Source organism: Trachemys scripta, chromosome 2, assembly GCF_013100865.1.
Source record: "Trachemys scripta elegans isolate TJP31775 chromosome 2, CAS_Tse_1.0, whole genome shotgun sequence".
NCBI classification, from domain to species: domain Eukaryota; kingdom Metazoa; phylum Chordata; order Testudines; family Emydidae; genus Trachemys; species Trachemys scripta.
The window spans coordinates 83,689,872-83,710,644 of NC_048299.1; the positions used below are offsets into that span (position 1 = coordinate 83,689,872).

Sequence of the window (20,773 nt, forward strand, 5' to 3'; positions counted from 1 at the left end):
TATTTAAATACGTGATTTTTTTTTTTAATTATTTTTATTTTAATGCAGGTTGAGGATCTTTTCTACAATGTAACTACAAGGAGGAAAGCCTTAAAAAATCCAAGTGAAGAGTATGCAAAAATATTAGAAGTTGTTGGCAGGTAAAATACTGAAATAAAGAGCTCCATCTTATTTTATATGTTGGGTTGCTTTTTTGTGTTGGTTAATGTAGAACAATCCCAGTTTATATCTAAATATCTGTTTGATAAATTAGAAACCCAAAATAACAACAGAAACCGTGGAGATTACTTTCATGGTGATGTCAGGCTGTCATTATATTGACAAAAAATGCCATTGGATCAAATTGTGAGATCCTTACAAGAGTGAACTCCCATTAAAGCCAGGTCAGAGTGAAAACTAAGCAAGGACCTTATGTTTTGGCCGATTGTGAATAAATGCATTGGGATTCTCACTTTCCCAGGGATACCTGAACAAGTCGACCAGTTTCCTTCTCCCTTTATCAGAAACTGAGAGTTTATTCCATTGTACTGAAAAAATCACTAAGGGTGAAATGGAGCTTTTGCTGTTCTTCATAATACCAGGCAGTTTGACACTGGAATGGTTTAGCTTTTGCCTAGAAGTGGTAAACTGATAATTTCTAAAAAGAACCTATCATAATTTCCTATACGTGGAGTAATCTAGGTTGATCTTTAAATTTCATGTGGTTTGGATGGGTTAGGTAGTAGCAAACTGTTACTATCTCATGTGGCAGTTGGTTTGAACTGAATTTCTTTTAAACCAAAGAAACTGTTGCTGTATAATAAGAAATGTAGTTATTTGTTCACATGGACTTGCTTGTTAACTGCTTTAGTAGAGTATGGAGGGACAACTTGTCATTTATTCTTTCATGTACTGCAGTTTTGTTTTGTACTTGTTTTTCAGGTATGCCATCCACAACTCAGGCATCAGTTTTTCAGTTAAAAAGGTATGTAGAACCTTTGTAACTTCACATACTTACATCAGTTAAATAAAGGACCTGGCCTTTTGCCATGGATTTTGTAATGGGAATAGTCTGTGAGGTGGTTTTCTTTGCATGTAAGAGAATTTGTTTTTCTGTAATCTGGATAAACTACACATCAGTTTAAAATAATAAATCAAGATAAAAGCTGAGCATCAACAGTTCAGATTTTTCCTTGAGCCCTCACAAAGCTAACACTTATCCATTTTGTTTTCTGAGATGCTTCAGGGCGTAAACCAATCTCTAAGGAGTTTGGATGAGACATGGGGCGGGGATAGATTATCCCACACCTGCCTACTATGGGGTCTCTTGAATCTCCCTGTGAAGTGGTATTAGCCACTTTAGGAGATAGGATACTGGACTGAGTGGACTATGGGTCTGATCCAGTCTTGCAGTTTCTATGTCACCCCCTTGTTTGACTGCGTTCCCTATTACTGGGATTTGCATGGTTTTTTGCAGTTATTTCTTTAGGAATTTTCATTTATTGTTACAAATCCCTAAAACAAGAAGTCTTAAATTTTACTGCTTCTTAAATTTAAAATAAGAGGGTATCATATTTTAACTGCTAGAAGCTAGATGTCTTTTTATCCAAATTGGAGTCAGGTTTTTGTAGTGAACTTTTCTCAAATAAGCATTGTCTGAACCACGAAACTTACTTTTTGCTGAACGTTGCCATCAGTAATGGGTACAGCTGAACTGATGCTGACCATGGTTTAGCTGGAAGTGTAGCCAAAGACAAACCATGTTGATATGATGCTGAAAGCAGCTGCCATTTATAGTAGGGCTTCCAACATTGCTACCACTGGTGGTGGTGTAAAGTTTTTGTTTAAAAAATAAAAATCCCTACCGTAGATAAGATCCTTTTCTTTCAAATAGTGATGCAAAGGAGAAAGGAAAATCAGTCTATAATGAACACTAACAGAAACTTCATAACATTGAGGTCCTGCCCAATACTTCTTTATTAATAAACTCTTAGTTTTCAATTGACAAACACTTACTAGCTGCTTCTAAAATATCTTTGTTCTTGATTGATTTTTAATTATCAGCCAGCAGATTTCTCAGGATTTGCTTACAAATGTAGCTTTCCTTGAGCTTATTTTTATTTATTTATATTTAAATAATGAAAAAGACTCTTTTTTTTTTTTTCTTTTAAATGGAGATATCCTATCTCCTAGACCTGGAAGGGACCTTGAAGGTGATGGAGTGCAGCCCCCTGCCTTCACTAGCAGTGACCAAGTACCGATTTTTGCCCCAGATCCCTAAGTGGCTCCCTTAAGGATTGAACTCACAACCCTGGGTTTAGCAGGCCAGTGCTCAAACCACTGAGCTATCCCTCCCTCCATAAATAATGAATAAAGGCTTTAGTTACCCTGACAATTAATGGTACAACATAGCACCAAACAGTGTTTAAAAAGCAAACATTCCGATAAGAACAAAACTCAACTTGGTTAGCCTAGCTAGATTAGTCAGCCAGCTAGCCAACCAATGACAAAAAAGCTCCTTTCCAGATCTGCACTGTTTTGGAAACATGCTCTCGCCTTTCTCTAAAAATCCTGTCAAATAGATGACTTTCATAGCATGCCCAGAAGGTCATTGAATTCAGGCTATTTTGGACCAAGCACTTCTGCTTCTCTCTATATCATTTTCAAACAAAATAAAAAGTAACCAAAAGCCCAAAGTGACTTAGGAGCCCAAAACCCTTTTAAAAAAAGTTGCACAGGCACATAGGAGCCTAACTCCCATCACTTTCAAAAAGGCTTGACTTTCAGTGGGATTTAAGCTTCTAAGTATCTAGGTCACTTTTCAAAGTAGAACTTTGGTTCTTAAGTCACTTTAGGTAACATTTTCAAATAGGTGCTTTTGAAAAAGTTATCTAAAGACTATTAAAATATTGTTTATTTGGCAAATGAATAAACCACATTTCTCGCACTCTTCAAACATGCACCTGGAGCAGTTGCCCATTATCCCCATATCTTGCCACCACACATTCAGGCACTTCAATGTTGCCATTCTAGCTATACCTGCAATACTCTCCTAGTATAGATGCAGTTTATACTGACAAAGTGCTTTTGTACTGGTTAGGCAAGTGAAATAAGCTATGCCTACTAAGCACTTTCTTGCTGGTATATCTGTGTATCCTAAGGGTTTTGCCAGCATAGCCCTGTCCAATTAAGCCAGCAAAAGTTTCTACTGTACACCTGACTTAATCTCCTTTGCATAAATATCTACAGACTTTTTAAAAAGGCAAACCCCCCCACCCCCAAAAAAACCTTCAGGCAAAACAAAAACAGAGTTTGTGTCCCATACATTTTTGCAAACTCAATAGAAAATGTCTTGCAGTTATTATTGAATAGATTTCTAAAACTTCAATAATAATTCTATTTGTAAACATAGACCACTAATTTCTTTTCTCTTTTATTTTTAGCAAGGTGATACGGTGGCAGATGTTAGAACCCTATCAAATGCCACAACAGTGGACAATATCAGGTCCATTTTTGGAAATGCTGTTAGCAGGTATGTTGACCATAAAGTTGTTTTTAAATGAAATCTTATTTTGTAGCTCTATTTAAAATAAATAATTAAAAAGACCCAAAATCTCTGTGATGATCAGAGTATTTCATAGTAGGATGGTGCAAATAAATGTAGTTATTGAGAACGCATACTACACTATTTAAGTTAAGATAAAATAACGTAGGGTTTTACTACACAGCCGAGAAAAAGCTGCGGCTGGCTTGTGATGGCTGACTCAAGCTCATGGGGCCCTGGCTGTGGGGCTGTTTCATTGCTGTGTAGACTGCTGGGTTCAGGCTGGGGCCCGGGCTCTAGTACCCTGAAAGGTGGGAGGATCCTAGAGTCTAGACTCCAGCCCGAGCTCGGAAATCTACACCGCAATGAAGCAGCCCTGCAGCCCTAGCTCCACTAGCCTGAGTTGTCTGGTACGGGCCAGCCGCGGGTGTTTAATTGCTGTGTAGACATATCTTTAGTAGCCACTGAGCTGCCCGTGAAGAGGCCTTAGACTGTATTAACTTTTCAGTAAATTCCTTTTAGGTTTAATGAAGATTGGGAAAGAACAGGGCTCTCCTTATCTATATGCAAAGTACTCAGCTGCGTAGGGCACCAGGAAATTTGTGGCACCAAATTTCCTGATGCTCTGCGTAGCTGTGTGCTGCTCCAGACCCTACTCCACATCTTCCCCAGGGCCCCTGCTCTGCCTCCGCCCCGCCCCTGCTCCGCCCAACCCCCCCCCCCCACCCCTTCCCCAAAGCCCTCAGACCTGCTCTGCCCCACCTTGACTCTTCATGCCCCGCCCCTTCCCCAGCCCTGCCTCTTCACGCCCCTGCTCCGCCCCCACTCTCCTGAGGAGTGCTGCAGGGCTGGGCCTGCACTCATCGGCGGAGGGAAGTGCAGCAACCTGGCCCCAACTGTGCCACCGCTGAGTGCTGGGGGCAGTTCCCCTCTGCCCCCCAAGCCAGTCCTAACCTCCCCCCTGCACCCCCAATGGAGACCTGGGGCCAGCCTCTCTCCCCCACCCCCCCACGGAGGGCTGCCCCCTCCGTGGTGGGGCTGCGTAGGGCCCTAGAATAGCTAGGGATGCCCCTGGGAAAGAATGATGCACATTGCACAGCTCTCTCTAACTCACAGAAGGGTCTTTCATATATCCAAGAACAGGGTCAGGGGGAACTAGGAATATTGCCACATAAGTGTTTGATCTTCCCCTCAGTGTGCAGAAAGGGCACTGTCTGTACCTGGAGAGAATCTTCTAAACACTGATCTAGAGGACAGTTTGGCCCAATATCTTCTAGAAGTGCCCAGCCACCTCCTACACTGGTGAATCTCCGTAATTCCTCCTATTACACCTTACTTGTTAAAACTAGTAATTCCTTCAAATGTGCTTTTCTGAAATCTTAAATCTGTTTTTGTACAGTGACTATAAATTCGAATGAGAGCTCTCATTGAACAAATCACAAGAAAGGGGTTATAAAAATATCCCCTACGCCAGAAAGTCTCAGCAGTAGTTGTAGGAAGAATCCCTCCCATAAAATGCTTAACTGCATACATTTCATAGAACAGTTTTGCAGAATGCTTTGCTGCCAACTCTGTTGGACTCCTGCTAATACTGATAGGAAGGTCAGTTTGATTCTGTTACTAACATTAGAAGTTACAGCTAAGGAATGGAACTGACTTTGTGACTTTAAAAATCACATTAACTCCTTTCTAGGGAGTTATAATGATAAATTACCTAGGCTTAATGGGATTTCCTTGGCCAATGTAAATAGGATCTAACTGGGCTATAAGAGTTTTACAAACTGTGATGGAGACTAATATAGTTAAGACCTGTCTGCACTGACCAGGGGAAATGTTTAAGCACTCTCTACCAACATCCCACCCCTTAATGCAGATCAGGTAAAAGTGGAGATTGAAAAAGTATGGAGGTCATAGTTTCAGGAAAAGTAATAATATTCAATTATGGACCCAGTGACAATTTTATAGTCTCTCTTGGTCTCTCATGTGTCTTAAATCTTGAGAGTACTGAAATTCATGCTTGCCAGTGATAATGTAACAGTCATTCCTGGTCCTTGATAGCCACAGGATATTGGACAATGTGGCATGTTAATTTATTGAAAAGCTACTCTGGATAATTAGGAGAGGCGTTTGAAATTTTTCTTTCTAATTTTACTATCAGTTTGAGGGTACATGGTAAATAAGACTACTTGGCTTCATGATTTGTATGAGTAATAATTGTATGTACCAACAAAACATTTTAAAACTCTTTAAAAGGATTCTGATATTCGGTAACTATCACATAAACAAAACATCTGCACTATTGTCATAGCAGTGTTGTTGTAGCCATGTTGGTCCCAGGATATTAGAAAGACAAGGTGCATGAGGTAATATCTCTTGTTGGACCAACTTCTGTTGTTGTGAGACAAGCTTTTGAGCTTACACAGAGCTCTTCTTCGGGTCTTCGAAAGGTACTTAGAGTGTCACAGCTAAATACAAGATGGAACGGATTGATTAGTGTAAGGAGTTAACACGTATTTCAAAGGACCATTCAAGGTGAAGTGGCTCAGTAACACCCCTCCAGTCACAAGGGCAAAAGGAAGGGCGAGGGGGGGAGGGGGAACTGCAGTTGTGTGGGGTGTGAGTGGGTTATAGATTATTGTAATAAACTATAAATCCATTGTCTCTATTGAGTCCATGTTTTTGCTAGACACTAGAAGTTATGAATTTAAGCTCTCAGGCTCATCTTTTGAATGTGTTGTGCACATTTCCTTTGAGAATAAGGACTGAGAGGTCAGAGATAGTGATCATTTTGTGGAAACTGTTCTCCCACAGGTGATGTGGTGTTTGTCTTCTATCATTATTCTGTGAGAATTCATTTGAGTGTCGTGATTGTCTGGTTTCACTCACATAGTTGCTATTGGTAGAGCCCTGCGTGGATACAAAATTTATATCCGCGGATGCAAATCGGTATCCGCAGAGCTGCAGGGCTCTACTGGGAACCGCAGCGGCAAAAACAGCAGCCTGGCAGGTGGCTGCTGCTTCCAGGAGCCAGCGCCCTGTGCTGGCAGTTCCTCCAGCGTGACTGTCTGCCCCCAGCCCCATCCACTCGGGCGGGCACCAGACTCACCTTTAGCTGTCCCTGGTCGTGCTAGTGCAGTGGGCTTGGCTGGGGGCGGTACAGCCACACTGGAGGAGCTGCCAGCACAGGGCACTAGCTCCTGGGAGCTCTGCTTTTGCCACTGTGGTTCCTGGTAGAGCCCTGCAGCTCTGTAGATACTGTTTTACTGTAAATTTTGTATCCACGCAGGGCTCTAACTGTTGGGGCATTTAGTACATTGGATGATATACCACATGTTGTGAAAGGAACGTGCAGGACCCATGGATCTTGAAAGGTATATTGTGGAAGGTATTGATCATTATAGCATTGGAGATATGTTTACAGATTTTGCATCTATTGTTCTGGCAGGGTCTGGTGCTGCTTTGAGTTGGTGTGTAATGGTCTGTGTGGAACTTGCTTCTGATGATGAGGTTGAGGAGTTGTTCGAAGGCCAAAAGAGAGATTTCAGGAAAGATTTATTTCATTACGTGGTCCCCATAGAATATGGGTTGTGATTGTTTGATACCCCATATGGGTTCCAGTGTGAGGTGACAACTAGGGATGTGCAGTCAGAGAGAGGTTTATTTCTGAAATGAAGCAGGTTTTCTCAGGCTATTTGGCCCATTCCATGATGCAATTTACTTCTCTGTTGGAGTATCCTTGTTTGGTGAAGGCGGTTTTAAGTCTGTCAAGGTGTATATTCTGTGGTATCTGAGTGCCTGGCTGCAGATAACAGATTTTTGGTGTGTTTGTAGTGAGTGCTTACTGGATCTGTGAGGGTGGGTATGGTGATCTGTGTGTTTCTTTATATATAGTTTTCTGTAGGGTTCCATTGTTGAAATGGATCATGGTTTCCAGGAAATTGATGCTAGTGTGGGAGTTTAATGGATGGCTAGTTGTGGTGGAAATCTGAGGGAGTTTAGTTCATCTGTCCAGATGATGAAAATATCATCTATGCATCTCAGGTGTATCATTGGATTCATGGTGCATTTGTCCAGAAATTTTTCCTCAAGGTAGCCCATGAAGAGGTTAACATATTGTGTAGCCATCCTAGTACCCATGGCTGTTCCCATGGTTTGGACAAAGTGTGTGGTGTTGAATGTAAAATTGTTATGGGTGAGGATAAAATGGAGCATGAGTTTGGTGGTGTGTTTGGGGTGGATATCAGACTACATTTCCTAAACAATCTGCTCCGCCTTATATTTAGCTTTGACACTCTGAATACATTTTCCAGACTTGAAGAAGAGCTCTGTGTAAGCTTGAAAGTTTCTTACCAAGAGAAGTTGGTCCAATGTAAGATATTACCTCATCCACCTTGTCTCTCTGTATAACCAAATTCATAATGGTAGTTACATTACCTGCAAGTAGAAATATATCTTAAACGCATGTCAATAAAACCTTTGCACAGCACTGCATATTTTCATGTATTCTCTTTCAAAATAAAAACGGTCTACAGAGAACTGATAGAAGTGGGCTGTGAAGATGGAAAGCTGGCCTTTAAAATGAAAGGCTACATAACAAATGCAAACTACTCAGTGAAGAAATGCATGTTTTTACTCTTCATAAATCGTAAGTGCAAAGAAATGTGTATAGTTTGTATATGCTTTGTTTCTTTTTGCATAATTTTTAGCAGAGTGTACATTCATTTCTTTCTAAAGAACAGCAGCATCAAGGCTTTGAATGTGCACCTTTTTGAAAATCACATAAGGGCTAAATTCTGCCATTGGTGAGATCTTGTTGTAAGCAGGGAAGTCGAAGTCAAACCAAATGTTTACCTGTCTGCAGTGTTTTGTGGTCTGGAGTGTTAGAGTGGCTGGAGCCAGGTCCAGAATATGGTAATCCGTACGTACCATGACAGAGTTCTCTGTGGCTCTCCTTACCCCCACTTGCCATAGCCTTCTCCACCCAGATAGGTAGAGGTATGGGGCCACTTCTTTCTCCCAGGAGTGGGAGCAGGGCCTTCCTCTCTTCTGCCCCCCATTCCTCTGCCCCCCACAGCAGCAGGGAGACTTCCCCAAATACTTACTTCTGAACTGGAGTTTATCTGCTGGAGTGGGTGGGCAGATTGGGCCTGCTGCACTTTTCTCCTCCTGTCATACACAGAATCCTCTTCTGGGATAATGTTGGCAGGGCCACCTAGGATAATGGGATTGTGGAGTTAACACTGCATTAAGATGCATGGGGCAGTTCTGAGTTATTGTTTCTATCACTGTGTCAGTTGCTCAAATCATGTTTTGAGGCTTTACTTCTACCCATAAACTTATTTAAAAAAAAAAAAATTAAATTCTGATATAATCATGCGATTCCAGTTCCTGGTGCCTTAAACACAGGCCTACAGTGCCTATATCTTAATCCAGCCCTGGCCGGAGCAGGGGAATAGGTTTTATTCCTGTCTCGCAGAAGGATTAAACTGTTCCTTGTTTTGGTCACTAAGGGAAGACAGCTTTCTTATCTCCTTGCACCTGAATATGCACAGAATGTCATCCAGGCTAAGTGACAACTGCTTTATCTGAGTACCCTTGTTTGTGCTGCAGGCTAATTTCACATAAGATTAGCTCTGGCAGTGTTCTCCAAAAACATCACATTGCAAAAAGGTCAGAACTCTTGTAACTCTTGTGTTGATCCTCTCATAAAGTCATGTGTATGGTCACCAAGAAGATTACTTTCAGAAGAAAGCTTTAGGGAACTCGTAACATTCGACGGACTGCTGCATGAAGGTCACTGAAGTGAAAAGCATTTCATGTGTTTGCCTTTAACTTGTGGGATCCCATTTAAGCTCTCCCAGCACACAGCTGAATATGCTACTGCATGAGATTTGGAAAGTGAAACTTAGACCCTGATTACATTGAATGATGAAAAGGAAGTCTGATTATTAAAACTGAAATAATCTTGAAAATTTTACTGTTTGTAACGTAGGTTAAACAAATAATATGAAGGGGGAAAAAAAGGAAGGGAAACTGACCGTATCGTAAGAGAACTAGGGAAGAGCAAGAATGGACTAGTAAATGGAAAGTGAGCAAAATACCTTATGGATCAATTTTTAACTACCGTAGATTTGTATCAGTGCTTAGACACCATGAATAGATGCTACTGGGGAAAAAAACTTCAGACTCTTGTACAGCATGAAATTTTGGGTACAAGGGAGTACTTATTTACCATATAGTGTGTTTAAATGTGCAGTTTGGACAAGGTGTCATGGAATGCTTTCCCACGATTGTCCCCCTTTTATTCTTCATTCCAGATCGACTGGTGGAGTCAACTGCTTTGCGGAAAGCTATAGAAACTGTATATGCTGCTTATTTGCCGAAAAGTACACATCCATTCCTGTACTTAAGGTAAAGTAATAAAAAGTTTTAGGGCTTGTCTTTACTATCTTGCTACATTGGCGCAGCTGCCAATGTAGCACATCTGGTGAAGATGTGCTATGTTGACAGGACAGCGTCTCCCGCTGACGTAGCACAGTGTAGACAGTGCTTTAAGTCTATTTAACTTACATCGCTCAGAGATGTGTGTTTTTCACACCCCTGAGCGACGTAAGTTACATTGAGTTAAGCAGTAGTGTAGACAAGCCCTTAATCTCTAATGCCTGTCTTGTAGGGCTAGCCAGAGTCAGAGTCATCAATAGCTAGATAAAGGGGATCAACACAGCTAAGGTGGGCTTTAAGCTACAGCATGGGACAGTTTATTCCCAAGCACGTGGTAACTGAAAGTGTTTCTTTCATCCTTTATAGACTAGCAAGTCCAAAACACTAAAGAAAAGGCTTGATTTTCAGAAGTGTTGAGCACACACAACTCCAGCTGCAGTCTGTTGGATTTGTGGGTTTTCAGCACTAAAAATCAGGCTCCCTGACCTTTTCCACAGCAAGAGCAATAGGGAACACTCATTTGTTCTATCCAAAACTCCATCTATCTGCCTCTCTTCTTTCTAAGAGATAGCAGGGAGCAAGAAGGCTCTTGCAGGGCCCTTAGTGAGCAGTGAGGAAAGCTTTTCAGGAACGCAGGCCTGGAAAAGACGTTGGAGAACCAAAGACTGGTTGAAGAGTCGCAGAGAGGGTGGACATCTTTTGTTTTTGTTGAAAGATATTTTTGAACTTTAGTTGGGACAAGTGTGACTAAGGACTGTGATCTGGCCTGATAAATGAGTTACCTGACAGAGAAACCACCAAAGTGCTGGACTGACATTCAGCAACAGCGCTAGCCCAGTGTGGGGCTTCTATATGCCAGGCCTTGTCACAAAGAGGTGGCTAGTGGTGAGTGTTACATGTATCCACTGAAAAAGTGACAGTTTCAAAACATCTTTTAGAAATATCATATAATAAAATTAGTTCATTAATAGGCTGATCCAAAGTAAATGTAAAGAAATGGGTTTTGAATCAAGCCTCTTAGTATTTAATAGGTTTCAGAGTAGCAGCCGTGTTAGTCTGTATCCGCAAAAAGAACAGGAGTACTTGTGGCACCTTAGAGACTAACCAATTTATTAGAGCATATGCATCCGAAGAAGTGGGCTGTAGTCCACGAAAGCTTATGCTCTAATAAATTGGTTAGTCTCTAAGGTGCCACAAGTACTCCTGTTCTTTTTTTAGTATTTAATAGATATCTAAGTAAGACTCCTCTGCAATGCCATTCGTTTTGCAGGCCCATTTTAGCTGCCTGGGGTAGACTTATGGCCTCAGTTCTGACACATCTTGTGCTGAGCATATTCACACACTCCTCCATCAGTGGGATATTTTTAGGTTAGTTTTCCTTTAAAATGTTTTGCAGCCTGGAAATAGCCCCTCAGAACGTAGATGTGAATGTGCATCCTACAAAGCATGAAGTCCATTTTCTTCATGAAGACAGTATCCTAGAGAGTGTGCAGCAACATATAGAGAGCAAATTACTGGGCTCTAACTCTTCAAGGATGTACTTCACCCAGGTGAGAATATAACTATTAAGAGATGACAAGTCTTCACTGTGTTGATAGCCTGTGGAAGCAAGTATTCTAAGTTCAAGATTAGAATCTAGTCTGGGCCAGATACTCCTATTGTACTGTGGATCATCTCTTGAGAGCTGTGCTGTCTATTTATGAAGTGCGTTTGCCAACATTTATTTTTTTAAAGTGACACTGTCTAATTCAAATCTAGTCAGTTTGGGGGAGGAAGTTAAAAGTAATTTCAGGTACATTGACTTTAAGTCTCCTTGCCATTGTTTTTTCTCTGTCTTTTTTCTGCATGAAAGACCTATATAAATAATGGAAATGATTATACACAAAGTGCTGTCAAAAGCACAATGAAAACAGACTGAAAAAAATATAAGGAAAAACATTTTTCTTTATCTTTCAGTCAGTCATCCTGGGTTTACAAATAACAACAAGATAAGATATTTTCAGACAGAAGGGTGACTTTAAAATGGACTCTTATTCATGTTTAATCTTTTACAGTATATTAAATTAATGGATTAACTGTTATACATTTGTTTAATTTAATATTTAGGTTTATAATTAAATACTAACTTAATTAAGTAGAAGTATGTATTTATTTAACACTACCAATTTTTGTTTTTGCATAATTTTGTTAGTTTCAAAATATTGTATTTTAGATAAATACAAAATAACTATATAACCTAATAAACACACACATATAGGTTAGGGTTTTTTTACACTTCTAACACCAGGCAGGACTAATACCAAATATAGTATAGCATTGCTAGGGATAAAACTCTGTTTATTATAATAAACAAGCAAATAAAAACATGTTTAAAAAGGGATTGGATTATATTTCTATGATTATAATTCTTATGTAAGTAGATTATTGTAAAATAGTATCTATAGAATAATAATTTTAATTAAATCTCTTTTTCATGTGCTTATTTTTTATAATACGCACAGGGGATTGCATCTTCAGAACATTTAAAGATTAACAACTTCTTAACAATAAAGATTTCATTAGGGTGAAATTCACCCAATGCAGAGGGGGCTCAGGCCCCATTTAAGCACTTAAATTGGGCTTAAATGATATTTAAGGGGCCAAACATACAAGGGTAAATAGGCATGTACAGTCTCCTGGCGACACTGACTCTCTCCTCTCCTTTCCCTCCCCCATTTTTGCAATGAAGACTTTGATCCCAGGAGTTGAATGCTCTTCCACTGAGGTTGTTAAATCAGCAGCAAGCTCCTCTTTCACAGCTAAAGGAACAGGTGATAAAGTCTATGCCCACCAGATGGTCCGCACCGATTCCCGAGACCAGAAGCTGGATGCTTTCCTTCAGCCTGTAAACAAACCCTTGAGTACAGTGCATACAGCGCTGACCCTAGACGGTGGTACCGGACTTTCTGATGGCAGATCCAGACAGCAGGATACTGAAATGGAAGATCTCAATGACTTTGATACAATGGTTGCTGCACAGAGGGATTCAGTGATGACACCAGAGGGGCAGAAGGAAAGTGGAAGGCAGACTCCTGAAACAGCCCCTACTAGGTAAAGATGATCTATGCTGGATAGTTGTATTGTTGTGTTTTTATCAGAATGGATAAAAATTGATGTTTTTAAATTTAAAAAAAATGTTTTTTAATTTAAATCAGATTTTTTTAAATTTATATTAATATGTTTAATTTTAAGAAATAAACCCATTGAAAATTACATTTTAAATTGACAACTTATGTTAAGGTCTAAAATGATAATCTGTTTAAATTTTTTAAATTAAATACAAAAAAATATTTAGCAGTGCCTGCTTGTTGCCAAGTTTTTAAAGAAAGGCAGACCCCTTAACTGGTGGTAGTCACTTGCTAAGCACCTGGAAACAGAGTTGTTGAAGTGCTAAACCAGCTTTTGACAACAGTAAAATTTTCTGCAGGTATAAACAATATTTTCTCAATTTTAGTTTATTCAACTAGTTCAGTTCAATGAGTAGTTAATTCGAAGCTAAGAAACCAGTTGCATTTGAAAAATCAGGAAAGCTCTTTTCCCTCTTCCAGTCTATGAATAAAAACTAGATGTGAGAGGATGAGATCTGCTAGTTCTAAAATCTTGATGGATATGGTGATGAGAAGCAGTCAGTTCAGTTCACTGGCTATAGTTGGTACTACTTTTGTTTAGTAAATCCATTAGTTTTAAATGCAAAATATGTTTTTATAAGAGACAAACTTTTTTATCCAGCACATTTAAGAAAAATTAAATGCTGTTTTTGTGCATTTATAATTGAATTTCCATCCAAATAGAGTTTGATACAAATGGCAAGTAAAACAAACTAATATCTAGTAAATAAGAGAAGTATCACTCACCATAAAAGATAATAAAATTTAGAGTCTGAATAAATGTAAGTTAAGTTCTATAGTTGCTTAAATAAATATAAAAGGTATAGTGCATCCTCCTGGTTAGAAACAAAAAAAAAAAAAAAAAGCACCAAATTTTTAGTGTAATTAGTTGCAAATCAACATGTTTTAATAGTTACCGACCAATGAGAATCAGCTTTTTTTTGTGAAAATAACTAAAATGTACAAATTCAAAACAATCAATATTGATTATTCAAATCAAGGTTTTCTGGTTGTTGATTTGAATCATTGTTAAAATAGGTGATTTAAATCAGTTCACCCTGCAGTTTATGCAGGTGTGCAGTCAAGTTTGAGTGCTTTTTTTTTAAGAAAAAGGGATCAGGAAAGCTATAAAACCAAATATGAACAAATATTGTCTTGAACTTTCACAGAGAAATTAAACTCTTTATTAAACAATAACACACAAGCCTTGTGCTTCTGCTGGAGAATCAGAAAGTGAAAATGACCATTCTCCAAGGTGAGAGATGAATATAAAGGAAACTAACAGCATAAATGGTGAAAAGTAAATAGGGTATGTTTTATTGAAGGTGATCATGTATGAATCATAATCCCTTATGTTCACCTATGGAGGGTTAAGTACAGGGCAGAGGTTACACAGTGTTCCTTCTCCAGTCTTGCACACATTCTCTGGAAAAGATAATCTGATCTGAGGCTATTTAACTATATGCAAAGCTCTTAAAAGAGGAGCCGCAGAGCAGCCAGTCACGGGAGGCCCTGGTATTGCTGGTCAACTGGAGCTGCTCTGACAGTTTGTCCAGAGCTACCAGGGAGAGAGATTATTTTTCATTATATTAAAGAAAATCAAATGTAGTTAAGGAACACACAGGATCTTTTGTGATATCTCCTTTAGGGCCTGGTCTAACTCCTGTTGAATTGGATGGGTGCTGAGTTGGGCCTGTGTTGATTTGTCCAATGTGATTAGTAATAAGGATCCCTAAATAGCCTTGACTGTTTGTCAAACAGTGCCTTGGAAATTAAACAAAACAATCTTTCCTTTGAAACTTTTTGGAGCTAGCTGGGTTTCCTGATTGCTGTTTAATGTAGGGTTACCACACTTCACTGCTGAGTATATACTTGTATATCATTCTAATGAGAATTGAAAATATTTCCTCTTTGTCTCTGTATTGCAGAAAGAGACAGTGGACAGGCTCTGATGTGGAAATGGAGGAAGATGATACTAGAAAGGGAATGACTGCTGCCTGTACCCCTAAGAGAAGGATTATTAACCTAACCAGTGTGTTGACTCTGCAAGAGGAAATTAGTAGCCAAGCACATGCAAGTATGCAAGCCACTTGTTCCTCAAGATGGTTATTTTTCTGACAGTTAAACACAATTGCTTGGACTACTTAAGATAATTTTATAAAAGTAGTACAAGAAGCCTGTTTCTGTTACACACCAAGAGCCCCAGCAAACTTTCTTTTGTATCTTGTTCATGTTTCTTAGCTTGCAGATTGACCTGCTAAACCAGAGCAGTATTGAATTAATCCAACTGTCTGAGCAAAATGTGTAATAAGTTTTTTAAACCATGACGACCAGCTTCTGCAGACATTTTCCACTTAGACAGGAGAGGTGTATGCTTCATATCTAAGGGCTGGTTTAGCCTTTAGTAAGCCTGCATATTAAACCACATTACTAAACAAAATGCACTAACTTAATGTAAGGCTTTTTTCCATTCCAAATACAGGTATTAACTCACCCCATAGATGAACAGCCTGCAAAATTGCAGCCTAAATACCAAGGTTCTATGTTTATTTGCTCTGGATACAGGGACCTTGTTCTTAAACAATGGAACTTTTGTAAAACAATAAGATTTTTTTTCCCCCTCTAATTTCCATGCATAGATGTTTAAGGGTAAGCCATGCTCACAGGAATTTTTTTATTGCCTAGTTGCAAGTCTCTGAAAATAGATTTATAATGGAAACAGTGATGGGACAGATTAATTAAATTGCTGTAGCTTGTGCACACCATTTTTATTTGAATGAGGAAAGGGGAACCACTTTCGCCGTGTCACTTAGGGCATGGCTACACTTGCAAATGTAGAGCGCTTTGAGTTAAACCAGCCTTCGTAGAGCGCAGAAGGGAAAGCGCTGCAGTCTGTCCACACTGACAGCTGCAGGCGCACTGGTATGGCCACATTTGCAGCAATTGCAGCGGCATTGGGAGCAGTGCATTGTGGGCAGCTATTCCACAGAGCACCTCTTCCCTCTGGCGCTGTGGCTTGTGGGAAGGGGCGGGTGGTGCGGGGCATTCTGGGTCCTTTCCCAATGCCCCATGATGCATCGGTTCGCATCCCAGCAATCCCTCTGCTTCCATCCACAATTGGTGCCATCTTTCAACATTTTTTGTACTGCACACTCTGTCTTCCCTTTCGGTCTGCGGGAATGGTGCCCGAACTGCTGAGGAATATGCTGAAGATTCTCGCTAGCACATCACGTTTGGCAGTTGAGTTATTCCTTAAGATCCAAAGTGACAGTGAGGAGTCCGACGATGATATCAACTCGAGTAACGCATACGACACGAGATTGCTTGTGACATTCACGGTCATGCTCACCACAGTGGAACAGCGCCTTTGGGCTCGGCAAACAAGCACTGAGTGGTGGGATCAAATCGTCGTGCAAGTCTGGGATGACGAGCAGTGGCTGCAGAACTTTTGGATGAGAAAAGCCACTTTCATGGGACTGTGTGATGAGCTCGCCCCCACCCTGCGGCGCAGGGACACAAGATTGAGAGCTGCGTTGACGGTGGAGAAGTGGGTGGCTATTGCAATCTGGAAGCTGGCAACTCCAGACAGCTACTGATCCACTCCAAACTGGTTTGCGATCGGGAAGTCGACGGTTGGAATTGTGTTGATGCAAGTTTGCAGGGCCGTTAATCGCATCCTGCTCAGAAGAACCATGACTCTGGGTAACATGCATGACATTGTGGCTGGCTTTGCACAAATTGGTTTCCCTAACTGTGGAGGGGCGATAGATGGGATGCATATTCCAATTCTGGCACCAGCCCACCTAGCTTCCAAGTACGTTACTCAGAAGGGGTATTTCTCAATGGTTCTCCAGGTGCTTGTGGATCACTGTGGGCGTTTCATTGACATTAACGCAGGCTGGCCTGGAAAGGTGCATGATGCACGCATCTTTGGGAACACTGGCCTGTTCAGGAAGCTGCAAGATGGGACTTTTTTCCCTGACCAGAAGATCACCGTAGGGGAAGTCGAAATGCCCATTGTGATCCTTGGATACCCTTTAATGCTGTGGCTCATGAAACCCTACACAGGGAGCCTTGACAGCAGCAAGGAGCAGTTCAACAACAGGCTGAGCCGGTGCAGAATGACTTTGGAATGTGCTTTTGGCCATTTAAAGGGCTGCTGTCGCTATCTGTATGGGAAGCTGGACCTGGCTGATAACAGCATCCCCACAGTTGTATCTGCGTGCTGTACCCTCCATAACATTTGTGAAGGGAAGAGTCAAAGATTCACTCAGGCATGGAACTCAGAGGTTCAACACCTGGAGGCTGAATTTGAACAGCCAGAGAGCAGGGCTATTAGAGGGGCCCGGTGCGGGGTTGCAAGGATTAGGGATGCCTTGAGGGAGCAATTTGAGGCTGAAAGCCACCAGGAATGTCTGGTGCCCTGCATGGGAGTGAAGTGCAGTGGTTCCAATGTTAGTAGGAATCTGTGTTTGCTGCGTATGATGCACTGACTTGCAGTGCCTGTTGCTTTCCTGGGCTAAGGTATCTTTTATTTTATGCAAAAATAATGTTTTCAAAGCAAAAAAATCAATTTATTGAAAAGAAAATGCATTTATTGAAAAGAAACACAACTGCTTAGGAAACAAAAAGGGCAAGGGGGTGGGGAACGGTACAATCACAGATTTGCGTATGTCCTGTTATCATACTCAGCCTTCCTGTCTGGAGTGCCGTGCAATGAGTGCTGCACTTCAGGCTGGCTATACTGCATGGTGATGGGGGTTGAGTGCAGTGGGTAAGGGTCGTAGTTTTCAGGGCTGGGTGGTGAAGCTATAGGGTTGGAGGCAGCTGGTGGCAATAAGAACCCAGATTTTGGGAAAAGTGGGTTGGAGGTGAGATGGGGGCACAAGGGAAAGAGTTTTGGGACAAGGGCTGCGGGCGGGGAGGGAGCAGTAGTGCTCCGCCTGCATTGCTACGAGTGCCTGGATCGAATCCACTTGGCTCTCCATAATGCTTATCAGCCGCTCTGTGCTTTGGTGCTGGCGATCCACATTCTGCTGGCAGACCCTCCTTTCACTCTCCCCCCACTCCTGCACTTTTTGATTTTTCATTAAGGGAGTGCTGCATGACTTCATGCAGCATGTCCTCTTTGCTTCTATGGGGTCTCTTCCTGATTCTTTGGAGTCTTACAGCTGTTGATAACAAGAACTACTGGGATCTCAAGGTTATATCTGTAAAGGCAAAATGCAACACTTAACAGAGGCAGCATTGTTCGCACCAGATAGAGCAATGATTCCCTCGTACTTAAGGAGGGCAAGGACAGTCTACACAATAGCATAATTTGCCTGTCCCAAAGCGAGCGCACATTATCCAGGGGAGCCCCAAAATGGTTTGTGAGCATAGGGTCAAGAGGGACTGATTCTTTCATGGCTTTACTGTCCTCTGGGTTTCTGTGCCTTGGGGAGAGCCAACAGCTGCAGGGGGCCCCTATATTGAACACTGTCTCCACACTTTCCACAAGAGTTCGTCCTGGAAGATATCTTGCTGCTGAGGGTGACCTGGGAAGTAAGGGAGGGTCTTCTACTAAAATGCAGCTTCTGCCCTGGCCCATATGCAGCTTGCCTGTGTGTAGCAATGGTCCCCCACCCCTCACGGCACAGTGGCGCAGGCATGTTAGCCTGACTGGGACAAGGACCATGGTGGCTCTCCCACAAAACCAGCACAAGCGCTTTGCCCAAGTTCTGGCTGAGACCTTTGTAGAGATCACTGAGGCCAATTACCGCAATGTGAGAGAGCACATCAATGCCCTATTCTGCATCTAGGCATGCATGCAGCCCTAACCCTCCTCGCCCCAAGAGCCCGCACCGAGTAAGTTCCTTCCCAAAATAAAAGCCGCTTACCGGCTCTGGTATTTGTCCTTCACCAAGCACCTGCCACCGCGACTGGCTACCTTCCTCCTGGTTTGAGAATCGCTCCTGGCTGCATGCATCTAGGGATGCCGGGGTGTCTTCCTCCGCCTCAGCACCCTTGCTCCTGCTTTGCTGATCCTCCTCCTCCTCCTGCCTTGTTGGACTAGGCTCTGAAGTGTCCATGGTGGTGCTTGTAGTGGAGGTGGGGTCACCCCCAAGTAGCACAACCAGCTCTTTGTAAAAACGGCAGGTCGCGGGGGCAGCACCAGAGCAGTGGTTTGCCTCGCGGGCTTTGCAGTAGGCATTCCGCAGCTCCTTCACCTTAACCCTGCACTGCAGAGCGTCCCAGTCATGGCCCCTTTCCATCATGTCCCTTGATATCTGCCCGAAGGTATCGTAATTCCTACGGCTGGAGTGCAGCTGGGATTGTACAGCTTCCTCCCCGCAAACACTAATGAGGTCCAGCACCTCGCCATTGCTGGGGATTGCCTGGTGTGTAAGGCATGGTCACCTGGAAAGATTAGCTAAGAGCACTCCACGCCTGGCTGAGCAAACAGGAAGGGGATTTTCAAAATTCCCAGAGAATTTAAAGGGCGAGTCTGACAGTTGGTTACCTGAGGGCAGGGCAGTAGAGTTCAAAGTGATGACCAGAATGGCTAGAACAGGCATTGTGGGACACTTCTAGAGGCCGATCAGAGCGCATTAACAGACCAGGGCATCCACACTGGTGCTGCGGCGCTCCAGCAGGGACGCATCAAATGTTATTCCACTCGCCAAGGTGGAGTAGCAGGAGTGCTCTAGCTGCGGAGTCAGAGCGCTCTATGTGCCTTGCCAGTGTGGATGGATCGTGAGTTAGAGTGCACTGGGCTGCTTTAATGCGCTCTAACATGCAAGTGTAGCCATGCCCTTACTTATATAAGGATTTCACTGTGATAGGTAAAATACTATTCCCAGCTGGCAGATTCTTAGGGCAGTTTCCTCTCAGGTTGTTTCTCACTTTGCATCTTCTGCACAGCACAATCCTTGTTTGTTAGTGAGATTTAACTGCAATAGGAGTGGCATCCATTCAAACATTCCAGCCCTATTAAGCTGGTCTAAGTATTGGAAATCCTATGGTATGACACTTTTTGTCTAGCTAACTTTAATTGGTTGGTAACAAGATTCAGGGAAATTCCACAGCTAAGTAGGCCAGCATCTACAGATATCTACGTTGACTGCTAAGGCTAAGAAATCTTGACTCCTAGCAGTCAAAAGGTTTAATGATGTTCTCTCTGAAACTCTTCAATGGCTGCTAGTACTGAATGCAAAATGCCATATCCTGGTGTATCTAGTTCACCCGCTCAGTGCTTAAATATGAAGGCATTGCAGTTGCAGCTATTCTGTAGCCACCAAAAAACTTCCCAGAATTTTAGCAGTCAGAATTTGAGCAACTGTTCCATTTTGTGTTACCCTTGAGAAGAAGCTAGAAGAATGTAACAATAGGCCTTTTTAATAGAATGGGTGGAACGGAGCTTCGTTTGAAGAGTCTCACTTTTTATTATAAGCTCACTTTTTCTAAACCATGAGGACAGAAATTTCTTGTGGGAAAGCAAATAAATAGCTAAGAACCTGATCTGCGTATATACTTAGTATCAGTGGGGAGTATAGCCTGAATAGGAACAACAGCAAGGTCAATTCTTAAATCTGATTTTACTCTGGAGGGTTTCTTTTGCATTACCAACTTTCTCTTAGGCACGTTTGGTATTTATTAATCTTTTCGGACCAGGAACTTCTCC

The 20,773-nt window shown here is 41.8% G+C and overlaps 1 protein-coding gene across 7 annotated transcripts in view; it reads left to right on the top strand.

Annotated features, from left to right (window-relative positions):
- Positions 1 to 20,773, top strand: part of MLH1 (mutL homolog 1) — a 38,859-nt gene that overhangs the window by 9,382 nt on the left and 8,704 nt on the right. For 5 of the 7 annotated variants that reach the window (XM_034761090.1, XM_034761089.1, XM_034761088.1 and 2 more), the window contains 8 exons: positions 49 to 140; positions 922 to 964; positions 3,423 to 3,511; positions 8,056 to 8,168; positions 9,841 to 9,934; positions 11,361 to 11,514; positions 12,693 to 13,054; positions 15,039 to 15,187. In XM_034761090.1, coding sequence (XP_034616981.1) covers positions 49 to 140; positions 922 to 964; positions 3,423 to 3,511; positions 8,056 to 8,168; positions 9,841 to 9,934; positions 11,361 to 11,514; positions 12,693 to 13,054; positions 15,039 to 15,187 — 1,096 coding nt within the window. Of the gene's footprint in view, positions 1 to 48; positions 141 to 921; positions 965 to 3,422; positions 3,512 to 4,946; positions 5,126 to 8,055; positions 8,169 to 9,515; positions 9,612 to 9,840; positions 9,935 to 11,360; positions 11,515 to 12,692; positions 13,055 to 15,038; positions 15,188 to 20,773 lie in introns of those variants that run through there. The other 2 variants (XM_034761093.1, XM_034761094.1) reach the window with 2 other exon arrangements.